Source organism: Parambassis ranga, chromosome 15 (assembly GCF_900634625.1).
Source record: "Parambassis ranga chromosome 15, fParRan2.1, whole genome shotgun sequence".
In the NCBI taxonomy this organism is placed as follows: Eukaryota; Metazoa; Chordata; class Actinopteri; family Ambassidae; genus Parambassis; species Parambassis ranga.
In genome coordinates this window covers 17692742-17706132 of record NC_041035.1, presented here as the reverse complement: position 1 = coordinate 17706132, position 13391 = coordinate 17692742, and the positions used below count along the sequence as shown (strand labels likewise).

Below are 13391 nucleotides of genomic sequence, written 5' to 3'. Positions count from 1 at the left end.
TGATGTGCTTAACAAATTATTTTTATTTAGCACTTTACTTGCAAAGCACTGCCAAGTCTGTTATGTACTCATATTGCACTGCATGAATCAATTTTGATAGATTATAGTGTTACAAGGGCAAACTGGCACAGAACAGAAGACAGCTATCCGTTAAAGAGACCCGTGACCTCAGGATGACACCGGCATTTAGTACGGGGCTGTGGATCCTCTCTGACATAGACCCTCAACATTCTTAATGTAATTAATTTGTGCTTACAGAGTGTTTTAACAAACAGTCTGCCGCTGCTGATATCCAGAGTAGTATTATGCTCCTCATTGTGCACTCAAGGTGAAAAAATTGAAATACAAGATCTAGTGAGATCCAGGCTGGATTGGCTTTCTATATACAGTATGTTTGAGAATTATTCTGTAAATATATTCGTTCTACATGTTGACAGATTTCACCCTGCCGTCCCTACTGGAGGTATTCCTTAGCCGGGAGGTGAAGGCGGTCCCTCTCAGAACAGGACAGAAGGCTGTGACGGATGAACAGAACTCTGGAAAGAGGTCGCGGGTTGGCAGTGGGACCTGGAAATCACGAAGGTCGCGCAGAACAGCGCAGAGATACTCTGTAAAAGATGCTCGCAAGTCTCAGGTTTCTACCTCAGATTCAGAAGCTAACTCTGAAGACAAAACTGGCCCAGGTGGCATAAGGAGCAGGAGATCACATGGCTCCACCATCCAGGTAAGCTGTCAGCATCATCGGTCTGAGGCCTCACAGTTAACATCCACCGTTGCCGCTACCACTGAAACCATGAGTGCACCATACCCCCATCCCAGAGCCCCTGGCTCCCAGACGGCTGACACTGAAACCCTGACAGACCCAGCTGCAATATCCATATTCAACCGCATGGAAAACTCACCCTTTGATCTCTGCCACGTGTTGCTTTCCCTGCTGGAGAAAGTATGTAAATTCGACATGAGCATCAACCACAACCCTGGCCTAGCTGTCAGTGTTGTGCCTACTCTCACAGAGATCCTGACTGAGTTTGGAGATTGCTGTGGGCCAGGGGGAGGAGGTGGAACAGGAGCAGAGGAGCTTGCTGGAGGCTGGACGGAGGAGCCAATTGCACTGGTCCAAAGAATGCTACTACGCACCATCTTGCACTTAATGTCAGTGGATGTGAGTCAGAATGACAGCCTTCCAGACAGCCTGAGACGTAGTCTGACAGACTTGTTGCGAGCCACTCTTAAAATACGGAGCTGCTTGGACAGACAGAGTAACCCCTTTGCTCCAAGGCCCAAGAAGACTCTGCAAGAGGTCCAGGATGATTTCTCGTTCTCCCGTTATCGTCACAGAGCACTTCTCCTTCCCGAGCTTTTAGAGGGTGTACTACAAGTGCTGCTGGGTTGCCTGCAGGCTTCCACACCCAACCCTTTTTTCTTTAGCCAGGCTTTGGAGCTCATCCATGAATTTGTCCAGCACCGTGGTCTGGAGCTGTTTGAGGCCACAGTGCTGAGACTAGAGGGACTTGGCAGAGCCAGGGATTCTGAAGTAGGAGGTGAGGCTTCAGAGAGGCTACGAGGGCTCATTGCAGGAGTCTTCAAGATCATCAGTGCTGTGAAGAAGGCAAAGTCAGAGCAGCTGCATCAGTCTGTATGTGCCCGCCGCCGCCACCGTCGCTGTGAATATTCCCACTTCCTGCATCACCACAGAGACCTGTCAGGTTTGCCTGTCTCTGCTTTCAAGCAGGCTGCCAGACGCAACCCCTTTGAAGAGGATGGAGAAGGAAAGGAAGGGATGGAGGGTGATGCTGTGCATTACCCTGAGCGCTGCTGCTGCCTGGCTGCCTGTGCCCACCAATGTCTTCGGCTCTTGCAGCGCCTGTCCCCAAGTGGGCCTGCTGTGTTACAGGTATTGGCTGGAGTGCAGGCGGTCGGAATCTGCTGTTGTATGGATCCCCGTTCAGTTGTAGGACCGCTGCTTCATGCCTTCCAAGCTCCCGGTCTGCGTAGTTACCAGTCTCATGTACTCAGTGTCTTGGGCAGATTGATCTTAGACCAGCTCGGTGGAGGACAGCCTTCAGAAAAGGCTAAGTTAGCATCCTGTAACATCTGCACGCTGGACAGCAGCCAGCTGCCAGGCCTGGAGGAGACACTGCAGCATGGGGAACCCTCAACTATTTCAACCAGTCTGTGTTACCGCTCACAGGGTATTCTGCCCAGTGGAGGAGGGGCTGAGGACATGCTGTGGAAGTGGGATGCTCTGGAGGCCTACCAAGAGTTAGTATTTGGTGAAGACTGGCACCTAAGCCAGCAGATAGCTGGCCATGTGTGCCACCTGACCCTCAGGGGTAATGCTATAGTGCAGTGGCAGCTCTACACACACATCTTCAACCCTGTGCTGCAGAGAGGCGTTGAGCTGGCCCACCATGCCCAGCAGCTGGGGGTTTCCACTGTCTGTACTCAGGTCTGCAGCTATCACACGCAGTGCCTGCCTGTGGAGGTACTCCTCGTCTACCTGCAAACATTACCTGCACTTCTCAAATCAAGGTGAGCTGTTCTACTTTTTTTTAATTGAAATATGATGTTTCTTATTAGGGGTTATTCGGAAGCCTCAATAATTTCTTTCTTTAATCCCTGTCACACACAAAAACACTCAAGAAATAGATTCTGCGTGTTTTTATATGGTTACATAAGACATATATAATCATCGTACTTAAAGATAGATGCCTTATCTACTTGGACATTGTTTGTCATTAGAGCTGTCTCTCCAGGTCATTGCTAATTGATGCTAATCAATAATTTATCTCTGCTTTGTGATCTCAGTGAGAGCTGGAGTATTATTGACTTATGTAACACTGTTACGAGTACAGTAGTCTGGCAAAAGCAGGTGTTTGTTATAATAGATTTTTAAGATGTGCTTTTAATGATATTGATGTCCAATACAGTTTCCCTTTGGTTAACTTATTGTTAGTTGAATATTGATTTCTCTGACACAGTGCAGATCATGAAAACAGTGTAATTGTCCTGAAATGTGAATGTGAGTCAGAATGTTTTTCTATTTTTTTTTCTGGCGTGCCTTGTAGTTTGTATCCCAGCTTCTGCACCCAGTGCATGCTGGGATTGTTTGTATCCTCTTGTGACCCTAAGCGGGATCAGTGGGTTGAGGAAATAGATGGCTGGATGCTTTGAGACGTTCTGTCAGCAGTAGGCTGATAGGTTTCCTCATTAAAATTCAGAGTGTTTTTCTACTCTCTGCAGGTTTGACTGACATTCAAAGACTTTCCAGCTCTGATGTTTTTCATCTAAATACACTTTTGGAGACAGATTTCTGTTTTTGTGACTATGTTAATTCAACATTATACTACAAGTCTTATATTCAGATAAATGTCACTGTAGATGATCATGGGACTTGTTTTGTTATGTTTTGTTAGAACTAAACTAGTGATATTCAGATGAGAGGAAAAGCAGAAGAAAGCCCTAAAATGGTTTGTCTGATTAACACACGTTTATTTATTTTAATAAGTTGATCCATAGGTTGATGGATGGTTACATAAACAAACAAATTCACAGATTTAAAACCCATTTTTGAGAGGTCTCTCATTCATTAACAGCTGTAGCCTGCTGGTCAGCCTGAAAAATTGGCAGCCGTTATATAATATTTACTTACTCAGCTTAAAATGTTGTTTATCTAAGCAGATACAAATGGCAAATCTACCATTCTTATGGTTAGTCTCACTTGTTTAGATTATACAGCTCCATCTGCTGGGCTTTTTCCATATGTATTTCATAATAAATGTGAAACGTCACTTGACTGTAAAACAGTCAGGTGACCTTAGCAGTAAAAATCTGATTACTCTGTATTCTTAATTATCAATGATAATGATTCATAGTTTGGAAAGAAAATAATCAATGTTTGATATTTCCTTCTCTAACAAAGTGTATTGAATAACAAATCTCAACTGTTGTCCACAAATTTATGCTGCTGATGTCATTTTATACTACTTTTTTTTGTACACTGGTTTGTAAGCCTGCAAACAGCAAAAGTTGCTGAAACATAACCGATGAGACAAGTACTTTTGTGAGAGTTGTAGATCATCCGACATCTTGCCTGCCTCTGCATCATCTTGCACTACTTCTATAACTCATATTTTTCAGAAGAGAGAATTAAATATGCAGACTAATGATTAGTCATCTGGATGGGTGTTCACAGCACTAATGAAAAGAGGAAATGTTCTGAAAAGCAGAATAAATCCACTCTACATTAATTTAGTAGAAGGTTGCGGAAAGGGTTTGAATTTGAAGAAAAAACAACAAGTTAATAATCTTAGAAATTTTATCTATTTCGAAGACTAAACTCAAAGCTGCATCTGAATATCTGCAGTTCTTACCAGAGAGACACTTCCATACTGAGACCACAAGTTCTTCTTTTATTTTAGTCAGTGTATAATGTTAGCACATCTCTCTTGAGAGTGTTGTTTCCCCAGATAAGTTTATTATTGATTGGTGGTATTCTGTCTATCTGTGTGAGTGTATGTGTGTGTCTGTCTACCAGTACTGAACACTTTCAAAGGCTCAGATCAGGTTTACTGAATAGATTTCCAGTTTCAAGTAATGCTGACACAACATGTAAGAACACACAGAAGCTTCACAATGCAGTTAGACTGTCCTGTTGCAATTTTCTGTTTTACTTTGCTTAGTTTATAATATTTTGTGTTGCAGGGTGATCAGAGATCTTTTCATCAGTTGTAATGGACTCAACCAGGTGACTGAGCTTGTCTATCTGGACCAGACGCGCTCTATGGCCTTAAAGGTTTTTGAGACTCTGATAATAAGTACTGGACACCAGCAAGCTGAGGGAGTGCTTCAGGAGCTGGAAGGTGCTGATGCTGAAGCTGCCTTAGGCCTTGCTGAGGAGCTGGGATCCCGAGGGGTGGGAGAGGGACCACAGAGCCTGAGCAAGTTTTATGAAGGTCTGAAGGAGGCATACCCATGTCACAGGAACCGGGGTGGACAGGGCCGTGGACCAGGGCGCAGCCGGACAGAGACCCACCTCCATGTTATCAACCTTTTTCTGTGTGTGGCCTTTCTGTGTGTCAGCAAGGAGCCTGATTCTGACCGGGACTCAGCCAATGACTCTGAAGACACTTCAGGTTATGACAGTACAGCAAGTGAACCTCTGGGCGGGCGGCTACCTTACCTGTCACCAGACAGTGTAGCTTTGCCCTCCAAAGAGCAGGTGCGACGTGCTGCAGATGTTTGGTCAGTGTGTCGGTGGATCTACTTGGCCAGCCCTTTGTTTCAAAGGCAGTTTTTCAGACTAGGAGGACTGGATGTGTGCCTGCGCCTCATGGCCATGGTTATCCAGAAACTCTCCTGTAAGACCAAGGATGGAAAAGCCAAGAAGAAGAGGGATGGCAAAGGTAAAGGCAGCCCAGAGTCTGCAGCCCCAGCTACTGCACTGGGACCAGAGGAGACATCTCATGATTCTGCCGACAGCCTCAGCATCGGTCCAGCTGAGGGAAAGTCCAAAGACCCAGCAAAGAGGCTGGAAGAAGAGTGGCAATTACAAAGTATTCGTCTGCTTGAGGCTTTGCTGGCTATTTGTCTGCACAGTGCTAACTCAGCCCTGCAGAGGATAGAGACTGAGCTTTCTTATCAGGTAGGGCAAACAAAATGTGTATCCGTCTAATTAATCTCTGAACACACAAACCACAAAAAGTAGTACTGTACAGTAACCTCAGGCTGAACTGAACTGAAATGTGTCCCCTCTCTGTTGATAGCTCCAGTCAGTGGATGACACTCTGTTTGAGGTGAGAGACCACCTCTCTCGCTCAGGGGTGGTGAACTCTGACCTTGCTGTGCCCCTGTTTGACTCTCTGCTGAGAGTGGCCTTGGCTGAGGTGTCATCCTGTCCTGATCCCCCTGAGGAGAAGCCAGACAGGGTGAGTCCCACCTCGGGAGAACCTGTAAGTCAAGTCATTACACTTTTAAAGTTCTGAAGAATTTTACTAATCTTCTGCAGAGTGACATTTACTCAATTAATCTTTTGAAATCTCTTTTAAAACTATGAATAGACTATAATTAAGACTATTATAATTTGCTGCTTTCTAAGAGCACTTAGTACCTTGAGGCATCCTGTTGAACATGTTCCTTATGCACATCAGTCCTGTTCATCCTGTGAATCCTCAAAAATTACATTTGAATTCAAACTTGCTAAGGAATTGGAATTAAAAAGCACCAGATAGATAAGTATTAGCTGTACGTTCTTGCCCGTTCATTTAATCTGCTCTCCTGTTTTACATTTTTGGCAAATGGGTAAAAGCCTTTTGAGAGTGTGAGGCAGCATTGAGAGCACAGAGATATGACAAGATTATTAAAATACTTGTGTAATTCATATATAGGTGTTATTTATTTTACCAGTAAAATGAAGCTGTGACTTCCTAGAGTATTTTCCTAGGAAGTGTGTGAACACCATGGTGACATAAACAGCAGTGGTGCTTATTTAGGAGACAAGTGTACAATGGGAGGAAAACCATTTTCCAGCTGAATGTTATCAAAGCATCAGGACTGCTGTGTTAGGCCACTCACACAGTGTTGCTTAGCAGCCATTATCTGAATGATGTACATCAAAACAGCATAAATAATGATAACCCTTGTATTGAGGAGGCCGGGGACGAACCATTTTGAACATGTTCTTCTAACATAGACTCTATATAAAAAGACTAATAGCTTTACTAATACTAATGCTGCAACAGCAACTCTAACCCTCTATTAATGGCATTGTCACTGTTGGCTTTCGTTATTAAAACAGCCACAGGACCATATATGGTTACAATCAGACTGCTTTATTTGTTCCAGGAAATGAGATGAACCACAGAGGGGAAAAAAACATGATAATATTTCTTCTTTCTGTCCACACTTCAATGACTTGCCTGCTGGTAGTGGGTGTCTCCTATCTCACAGCCTTAGATGTGTTTTCCTCAAGTCTTAAAATGCCTGTCTGACTAAGCCTGTTCCAACACAGGAGGATTTAGCTTTTTATATAATAGATTTACCTATTTCCTGAGAGCTTAGTTCTTTCTCAGTGAGCCCTGCAGAGTGTGATCTTTGCTTAAACATTACAAATATATGCAATGAAGCCCCGAGATAAGCCCTCCACGGCAAAGTTTGTCCACCAGACTTTTCTTTCATCTCTTTGCCCACAATTGAGTATCGAAGCTGGCTAGAATTATGTTTAAAAAGCATGGAGGTGTGTATTTACAATAAGCCTCTTTGATCAAGGAAACCGTTCTGAGTTTGACTGTTTACTTGAGCGTGAGTGCCTGTGTGTATGTGGGTGTGTGTGTGTTTGCCTACATGCACATATGATGACTGACTGTTCACGTCAAGGAACTGGGCTGTGTGAGTGCCTTGAGAGTCAGCTGATATTTGTCTTATGATCAAAATCGTTTTTTTTTTCCTTATTTTGTTAGCAATTTATTCGCTGCATTAGTGGGACTACTGCTTGTCATGTCTAGTGTATTTCAGCATAAAAAGATTTTTGCTTAAGGAGTTTTTTTTTTTGTTTTTTTTTGTTTTTTTACAGATTGGGTAAGCAATAGCAATATTATCTTACTGACTTCTTTAAAGTTAACAACACACTTTTTGTGTGACTTTTTCTAGCTTCTCCTCCTCCTCTCGTCTGTCTGTCTGTCTGTCTCTCTCTCTTTCTTTTTGGCTGTCTCACTTTGGCTCTCTTTGTCTCTCTTTGCCAGAAGCTCCAGGTGTTAGTGGAGGGGGCGGCCCCAGCAGGCGATCTTTCTGAAGAGGTGGACGAGGTGCAGAGCTGTGGCGTCAAGCCCCTGGGGGAGGAGGAGGGCTACGACGCTGACAGCGAAAGTAACCCTGAGGATATGGCCAAGCAGGAAGAGGGTAGGTCCATGCTCACAGCCACACTGCTCACACACACGCTCCTGCTTACATTTACTCCTCCTCAAGAATCCACAGCCACTCTTTAAATAACTGACTTACGCTGGTGTTCTTTACTTACTAGTCTGGCTGCTAGCCACTGGAAAATGATTTTTCAATACATCACTTTTAGCTCACGTACTTCTGCCATTTGTTTTTCTTGTCAGCAGACTAATCTGGAAAGATTGCGAGGTTATGTGTTGGTCTCAACCTCTAAACATGCTGATTTTTTTTCTAGCCTTGGCAAATCTTCATTCCCACGCTGTTAAGCTGATTGTTCAGTCTGCTTGTTGATTATTATTGCATTTGCATCAGGGTGTATTGGGCAGTTTGTAGCGTAACTGCATGTGGAGGCTGTTGATGTGTAAAAAAAAAAAAAGCAACATCCTCCTTTAGAGTGCTGTAGAGGATATTTACCAATAAGAAGTGGGTAGTTTTTATCATGCATATAAATGACACAGCGGAAAATGGGCCTCATCTTCTTGTGTCAGTTCTGCTTCTGATTCTGCAGGTTAAGAATGTGGCCTAATTACACCGTTTTTTACTTTCATTCCTTCAGAATAGAGTCATTGTTTTACGTTTTACAACTGCAGGCAGCTAGACCCTGCGGCCTCATGAGCTGTATCTTGTGACCGTAAGTCCCCCATCAACTGGAGATTTTAACTTTCTGAAAAACACTGAACGTCTAACTCTGAACTTATGCTAACTCATGCTGGACAAATAAATGAATCAGCTGCAACCGATAGTACCAGCTGTTGCTGTTGTGTCTTTTTCTCTCGAATAAAAACTCCTCTGTGTCCTTATAGGAAAAGGAATCCCGAGGAAACTGAAAGCATGTAGGACATTCTCGTGTTTGCGTACATAGAACATGTTCCTTGGAGAAAATACTTTATGTTTTTTGGGGCATATTTCATGAGCGACAGATGTCTTAGTTCATCAACATCAGCTGTCACTTTCTCTCCTCAGGCTTTCGTCTTTATGCCCAAATTAAAATGTTCTGCCGGTTTCCTCACATTACCTAGATGAGGATGTGTGAGTGTTAGATCGTGGCTAATTGTGTGGCCACGGACTGGGAGACAAGTGAGCTTCATTAATAAAAGGAGGTCCCAGAAGCCATGTGACAGCCTGCTGGGCTGCTCTCCTGTAAATCATGAGGGAACTCCCATGCTGCTTTGAGCCTGAGCACAGAAGTGAGGCTAATTCATTTTTATGAGCTGCTTTCAAGATGGGAGGTTGGAAGTGAAGGGAGGGAATGCCTGTGGATCATGAAGCTGTTCAAGCAACACAGGCAGCCAGACTGTTGATGTGCCACTCGGTCAGGGTGACATGTTTAATATTTCCACGCATGTGTGCGAGTCTCTTGTTGTGTACCTGACCTTTCCTCGGTTGTTCTCGTAGGAATGAAGGTGGAGTCTGCCATGTTGCGTGAGTTTGCGGCGGTGGCAGATGGGCCCGGGCGTGGCGTGCTGCTGTTCCCAGAGATCTGCACAATGGAGCTGCAGCTTCTTGCCTCTGGCTCCCCAGACCTGGAGGTTCTGAGTCATGTGTTTCACAGCCTACTTGGTGCAGTGCACGCCAACCCCCGCAATGCTGCCTTGCTATATGACCAGGTCAGACTGACCACTTCTTCCTCTTTGTACTACTCTTTTCATATCTCATGTCTTACTTTACTGTTCGTTTGTACTAACTTCCACGTTATGGTTCTCATAGGGAGGAGTCAAAACTATCCTCTCTGGCTTTTACCACATCCTCAGTCAAACCGACCCCTCCTTTACAGGTTTGTTATTTTTTTTCTGGATTGTTTAACCTTATCTGACATCCCCAGATATTTTTCATGTGTGACATGTTTTTTTTTCTGCTTGTGATGTTTTGAATCGGTCGCCAGAGGTGAAACCGCATATATTTCATATCAATACTGGGAAAATCTGTACTTGATGATAGAGATGTTGGGATGTCCGACATCTACAAAAAAAAAAACATTAATAATCCTAAGGAAATGTATCTACAAGCACCAGTATTTTAAATGTGTATGTTGCCTTTTTTCATACCAGAGTTGCTGTCTTGCCAATGATGTTCTGGTGAATGCTCAAATGAATGTGAACTGTTTACGTAATCTGCTCTTCATTGGTCTATATCCAGATTGCCAGACTGTGCTAGTGGAACTGCTGGTTGCCATGGTGAGCCAGCGAATCACAGCGGAGGAACTGGCTCTATTGATTCGCCTCTTCCTGGAGAAGACCCCACCTACTGTAAATACCTCAATCTCTCCGTCCCTCAACAGTGCTCTGTTTGCTTACGTTCATAGTGTTGACACTGATAGCTTGTGCTCACAGAAACCTTTTTTTTTTTATTTAAGCAGGAACAAAAACTTAGTTGTAAGGCATCCTTCCTATCTGAGTGTCGTCTCACTTCTTGATTCTTTAGAACTCATCAACACACAGTGCTCCCCTGAGCCCACTTCATTCTATACACAATTAGCACCAGAGTGTGTAGAACAGATGTGATGCTACAACCACATGAATGTGTTTAATTGGAGTTTTGCAGCAGACACCAGTAATAACCTGTCACCAAGAAAGGGGAAGAGAAGGGATTATTTTTAACCATGTGACCATAGTGACTCAGGGCCCTGGCATTAAAAATGTAACTCACAACATACATGCCTGTGGCTGTTTGTTTTACTTCTTTTACACTTACCTACTTGGGAAAAGAGTCCTTTGTTACATTTTAAAAAAATATTTATGAATGGTTCATTTCTCCCTTATTAAGATTCATTACAGATATTGTGTTGAGCACAGAAACTGTTTAGTAATGTTTGTTTTCTTTATCTGGGGAACAGCATCAAGAGTCAGCACAGGCCTCTTTACTCCAAAAAAAATAGAGCCTCTTCTAACTTCACATTTACTTTGTTTCCTGCCAGGAGATTTTGCTGAAGGGCGTCCTACAAATCGTTGAAGCCAACATAAATATGGAGCCTCTTCACTTTCTGACCTTTCCAATAATCCTTGGAGCGTCAACACCAGGAGGAATTTCCTCAGGCTTAAGACAGAACTGTGCTGCTGGAGGGAAAAGTGTTTCTTTGCTCTGGAAGGGCAAACTGTCCCCTGGCCGCAGAGAGGGGGACGGTGAGTACCGTCCAAGCCACCTTCGTTCCTCTCCGTGGCACATTGCTCCTCTTCACTTGCCCCTAGTTGGGCAGAACTGCTGGCCTCATATGGCCAGTGGCTTCAGTGCCTCTATGTGGCTGAGGGTGGCAGAGCCAGAAGAAAAGGATGGGGACAAAGACAAAGGTGAGATACAGATCCTTCACCAAGATTTATTTGTGAGTAATACCCCTAAACATGAGCCAGTTCTGAGATTTTCTTCCCATTGTTTTTTTTTCAGAAGAAGGCAACCCTCCTGGAGCTGAGTCAATACACGCCTCATCTCAGGCTGGGACACGATTAGTAGAGGAGGGCCTCATTCATATTCTGTCCATGGGCTCCAAGGCACTGATGCTTCAAGTATGGGCAGACTTCTCTACAGGCTCTCTCACATTTAGGTGAGCTCCAGCTTAGCTTACAGTCTCAAAGATGCGTGTGAAGAATGACTGACTATCTTCGGAAGTAGTTATACTTTATGGGCCTTGACGGTTTGTAATGCACTGTTCCCACAGGATTTGCATAGACCCAAATGATGAGATAAAAGCAGGGCTACTGGCACAGGCAGACTCTGGAGAGGGTGTGCTCAAAGGGGGACAATGGCAACACCTTGGTCTCACATACAGTCAGCAGCCGGAAGGCAAGAAGAACATCCATGGCCGTGTTGTTGTCTGGGTGTGTGGCATCTGGTGAGGAAATAAGAATCTAACTGAAATAAAAGCTGGTTGATTGGCTCAGACAGAAGTAGTCAAATTAAATAAACTTAACACTGCTCTTTTCCTTAGGAAATGTGAAGTTTCTTTGGACTACACCCTTCCCAGAAAGTCCAGTTTATCGTCAGACAGCAACAAAACCTTCTGCATGATCGGCAACTGTACACCTTCCTCAGAGGAGATGCTAAAACAGGGGGCTTGCTGGAGCATGGGCACCGTACTTCTCTTCAATGGTAGGATTTATGTCTTTTTTTATCTAAGTGGAATCATCATGTCTCAGTAAGCTCTAAGACATTATCTTTAATATCCATGTTGGCACTACGTGAAATTGTGTTTCGTAACAGTACATCTCTCAATGTTTGGTATTCTCTTATCTTGTCAGGGTCAAGGATAGGGACTGAAGAGGCTTTCTACCTGTACACCAGTGGGCCAGACCTCACCTCAATCATGCCCTGCAAGTATGGCAAGCCGAGTGTAACCTTCTCCAAGTTTGTCACTCAGGAGGGTCTAAAGTGTGAACATGTGAGAGAGATTCTGATGAAGAGCAAAGATGTGGACACAACAAGTCTGGTTGTAAGTCACATCCCAACACTGAATGTGTGAAATTTGAAGTTGTCAGATAAATGTTGTATTTGCACTGTTGTTTCATGGGTTAAACCCTGTGCTTTACGTGCCCTGTAAGCATAGCAAATCCCTGTTATGTCTCATTTATTGTTTCATTTCACAGTGGATGAGTAATGCACTGTTCCAATTAGCTGTCATTAATGATACTGTGCAGTAGGAAGTCATTTTTCCCAAATGGAAAAAGCTATTATAGTTAAGCTGAAGCTATTTCGGTGAGACTGAAAATAGGTTTTCTCCCATTAAAAGCTAATACAGTTGTTGATAAATCACCGTGCTGATTAAAACAATGAGAAGAATAAATGATTTCTACTTTTCTTTGTAACTTCTCTGTTATTCTTACTGAGCTGAAGGCAGGTCTAATTTTTATTTAAATATGTAATATATAGAATATAAGAGGATAGTGTTGTGAAGAGAAGATGATGATGTTCATTGTGTTTGTGCACAGGAGAGTTTGGCAGTAGTGTATGCCCCCAGCAGTCCAAGAGTCTACACGATCTATGAGCCTGTAATCAGGCTGAAAGGTCAGGCGAAGACTGTGGTTACCCAGCGGCCCTTCAGCTCCAAAGAGGTGCAGAGTGTTTCCCTGGAGCCCAGCGCCCTCAAAGCTCTGCTCCCCACTGAGACACAAGGCCTGCAGAGCGTCCTGCACAAGATCGGAGGAACCGGAAATTTTGTCTTCCTCTTTGCACAGGTAGCATGTTTTTAATAAAAAGTAAGAGGCCACAGTGCCCACTCAGAAAATGTCTGAAATATTTGATGATTGACTGTCAGGAAATCTACAGATATATCACCATATAAAACACTAAAATAATTTCTATCTTACATGATTGCAATAAAAAGAAAGACTAGTCAACATGTGTCACAGAACATTTTACTACAGTACAGTAAGTGTGGAGAAATCACAAAAAAACAGATAGTAGTTTATTCTCACATTAAAAATGATGTTTGATATTAGTTTGTGCTTGTCTGTATTTTTGAGAACACG

General features: G+C 43.5%; 1 protein-coding gene across 13 annotated transcripts in view; it reads left to right on the top strand.

The window, feature by feature from the left end:
* Nucleotides 1-13391, top strand: part of lyst (lysosomal trafficking regulator) — a 45594-nt gene that overhangs the window by 15566 nt on the left and 16637 nt on the right. For 10 of the 13 annotated variants that reach the window (XM_028424336.1, XM_028424333.1, XM_028424338.1 and 7 more), the window contains 13 exons: nt 438-2532; nt 4705-5644; nt 5766-5951; nt 7740-7896; nt 9331-9542; nt 9643-9709; nt 10072-10181; nt 10850-11219; nt 11314-11470; nt 11585-11758; nt 11855-12015; nt 12165-12355; nt 12852-13097. In XM_028424336.1, coding sequence (XP_028280137.1) covers nt 438-2532; nt 4705-5644; nt 5766-5951; nt 7740-7896; nt 9331-9542; nt 9643-9709; nt 10072-10181; nt 10850-11219; nt 11314-11470; nt 11585-11758; nt 11855-12015; nt 12165-12355; nt 12852-13097 — 5066 coding nt within the window. The remainder of the gene's footprint in view (nt 1-437; nt 2533-4704; nt 5645-5765; nt 5952-7739; nt 7897-9330; nt 9543-9642; nt 9710-10071; nt 10182-10849; nt 11220-11313; nt 11471-11584; nt 11759-11854; nt 12016-12164; nt 12356-12851; nt 13098-13391) is intronic. The other 3 variants (XM_028424337.1, XM_028424341.1, XM_028424335.1) reach the window with 1 other exon arrangement.